This window comes from Hibiscus syriacus, unplaced genomic scaffold (assembly GCF_006381635.1).
Source record: "Hibiscus syriacus cultivar Baekdansim isolate YM2019G1 unplaced genomic scaffold, ASM638163v2 tig00112236_pilon, whole genome shotgun sequence".
Lineage (NCBI taxonomy): Eukaryota > Viridiplantae > Streptophyta > Magnoliopsida > Malvales > Malvaceae > Hibiscus > Hibiscus syriacus.
In genome coordinates this window covers 475,100-478,074 of record NW_024063279.1, presented here as the reverse complement: position 1 = coordinate 478,074, position 2,975 = coordinate 475,100, and the positions used below count along the sequence as shown (strand labels likewise).

General features: G+C 40.3%; 1 protein-coding gene across 1 annotated transcript; it reads right to left on the bottom strand.

The window, feature by feature from the left end:
• Nucleotides 1-1,055: 1,055 nt before the first annotated feature.
• LOC120176349 (protein NODULATION SIGNALING PATHWAY 2-like) lies at nucleotides 1,056-2,663 on the bottom strand. Its single transcript, XM_039182792.1, has one exon. The coding sequence runs from the start codon at nucleotides 2,592-2,594 to the stop codon at nucleotides 1,098-1,100; it is 1,497 nt and encodes a 498-aa protein (XP_039038723.1). The 5' UTR covers nucleotides 2,595-2,663; the 3' UTR covers nucleotides 1,056-1,097.
• Nucleotides 2,664-2,975: the final 312 nt, after the last annotated feature.

The window sequence follows — 2,975 nt, the reverse complement described above, 5'->3', positions numbered from 1 at the left end:
ACCAAATTTAGCCCATATACTATAAGATATTTACAAGATTAGTCCTTAAGCTTCAACTATAAATACCCTAACCCATTTAGCTTCAAAAACCATCCCAAATCATTTCTTTCTCCCAATACTAAAGAGTTTAGAGAGTTTTCTTGTGAGTTGTGTGTGTTTTGTAAACACATGTAAATTTTCTCTCTTTAGTAAAAGATCTGCAACAGTCTGGAGACGTAGGCATAATTGGCCGAACTCTGTTATCAATTTTGGGTATTATTTTTCCGTTTTTATTTCTCATTCTCACTAATCTGGTTGTAGAGAAATTATTCGTTTATTTCCTAACATATATATATAATATATATCATGTTGGCGTTTTTTAGTTGGCTTTAGTTTAGGATAAATATTTATTTAATCCTCAAGTTTTATTTTTCGCTCTACACTAATCTTTGAGTTTTTTTACATTAATACATGAAATTTTTGTTTATTTAAAATTAATCTCCAAATTTAACTACTTTCCCCATACCTCTTGCTTCAGATGAATACTTAATTTATTTTTATTGTATGTGATAATTAACTCATGCAGGTAATCAATTCATATGGAAAAACACAAAAATATATTTTATTTAAAAGATAATTAATATGATTATAAGATTAATTTAGGCGTCAATTCAGTGTGAAAATATATTTTATTTAAAGGATAGTTGATATTATTACAAGTGGTGTTAGGTAAGAACAAGAGTAGTGACCACTGAGCCGTGGTATTGATTTGATATTTATTCGTAAAAGGGTATTTTGACCCTTTGTTTGATTTAAAATCAGAGCAGATTTAAATATGACTTGGATGTCGCTGTGGAGCAAAATGGAAGTGAAAGCTACAGCCAGATCAAATAAACAAAAATATACAGACAATGAAATTGGAAAACCACATACGAAACAAGCTCATCTTCTTCTTACAAGCAGCCGCATTACCATTTGCTCACAACCGAATCAAGTTCTTTGTGATTTGCATCGACTAAGGATTATTACATCTTAATTCCAACAATTTTGTCCAAATATTAACATGAAAATTAAAAGACAAAGGAAACGACAGCGTATGCGTATATAATTTCTTTTTTTTACAGATCAGAGTATGGAGGAGACGTCCATATGGAAGCAGAGAGCAAACGCCTGGATTTCCAGCCTAATACGAGCCTGTTATTGGCCAACTCCTCCACTCTAAATCCATCATTGAATAATCCTACCAGAAGCTTTGCTTGACAATGATTACCAAAGCTGATGTTAACTGCCTTGTAACCTACTCTATTTAACCATTCCCACCAGGGTCCACTCTCGTCTTCGTTTCGGGTCCGGTAAATCCGGTTCAAGGATCCGGCTATTCGAGGCCCCAGAATTAGTCTTTCGACCAAGGTTCGAGCCCTGCATTGCGTAGGGAATCCGGCTTCTAATGAGTCGAACATGGCTGAGTAATGGTGCAATGAGTCCATGAACCGTCCCATGAACTCTCCATTTCCCACGTGTCCCACTTCTTCTTCCACCACGGTCACCAATCTTGGATTCAGAGTCTTGGCGCCGGATAAGAACGAAGCGACCGAACCAGGTGCTCGGTGGCTGAAGTGAGGCGAGTGCAACATACAATTGATCACCAAGGCCTCACCTTGTACTAACTTCACGCCCGACGGTCTAAATGTTTCATCGGAGTCCAGCTTATACTGATGGAAAGAAAAAGGCTGCCCAATAGAGGCCGCGAAAGCGGCTAACCGTCGACCAGTCTCTTGAATGGTCCCAAATGATCGACAGCCGTTACTACCTCTTGATAAAGCCGTGATCCTAAGATGTGGGGTTGGTGGTCCTTCCCTACACACCAAAGCTTGCATCAAAGACGCCCATTGGATCCCTTCCATGATGTCGTAGTCCACTATGTGGATCCTCCTGTCATGACTCGCTGCTTCCAGGATAGCTTGATTGGCCGTGAAGTGACCGAATTTCACATATGGTGACATGTCCTGCAACAGCTGAAACGCCGCAATCATGTCTGATTGATGGTGTCTGTCACGGTGATGATGAGTTCCATTGGTTATCAAACATTTGGAATAGTCACCACCGGAGCCTTCGAGTAGACCTTGTAAGGCCTCGGTGAAGTAGGCTGCCAACCTTTCCATGTTGGTTCCATCATTGGGGGATACCAACTCCTTGAGTCGAACGAATATCACCCGAGCTAGTTCACGGCTCTTGGTAGCTCCCATGAGCCCCTCGGCAGCAGCCATCAATAAGTGAACCAATCTCAACCCCTTCAAATCCCCACTGTTCGTTTCATCATCCGCAATAATCCTATCAGTCGAGGCAGAAACAGAAACAGAAACAGAAACAGAGTCACTCGACTCATTCTCGACTTGAGCCAACTCGAACCCTGTTCCATCATCCATCATGGACTCAATGAGATCTTGAAACTCGTCACGGTCGCTCGATAACGAGCCCCAATCAACAACTGGGGAACACCAGTCGTTCCAGGCACGTGCAGGGTCATCATCTGTAGTAGTGGTGGTGGTTGTGCTGGTACTGTAAGAAGAGAAGTCGACCTCGAACTCCAAGGCGTTATCTATGGCCATGGCCATGGCTGCCTACTAGATTAAGGAATTTAGCTGTATCAAGAGACTAAGGTACCGTAGGAATCAAATCGAGTATAAAAGTTATAATAATTTAGGGATTACCGACTGAACTATACGATTGATCCAAGGTTGGTTTAGTTTTATATATACACCCAACACCAAGGTCTCTATCCAATCTTTCCGGAACTTGTATATTTTTGCGGTGGAAGCCCTCCAATTTATGAATATTATCAAACCATCTCCCCTACAAATATTAGCTTTTCTTTTTCTATATCTTTCACTCCCACTTAGGTACAATAGTCACTTTATACTTACATCATGCATGACCATACCTAGAATCTAAAGGTAGATTGTAAACATCAAAGATATAGGGGAGCCATTTGTCTT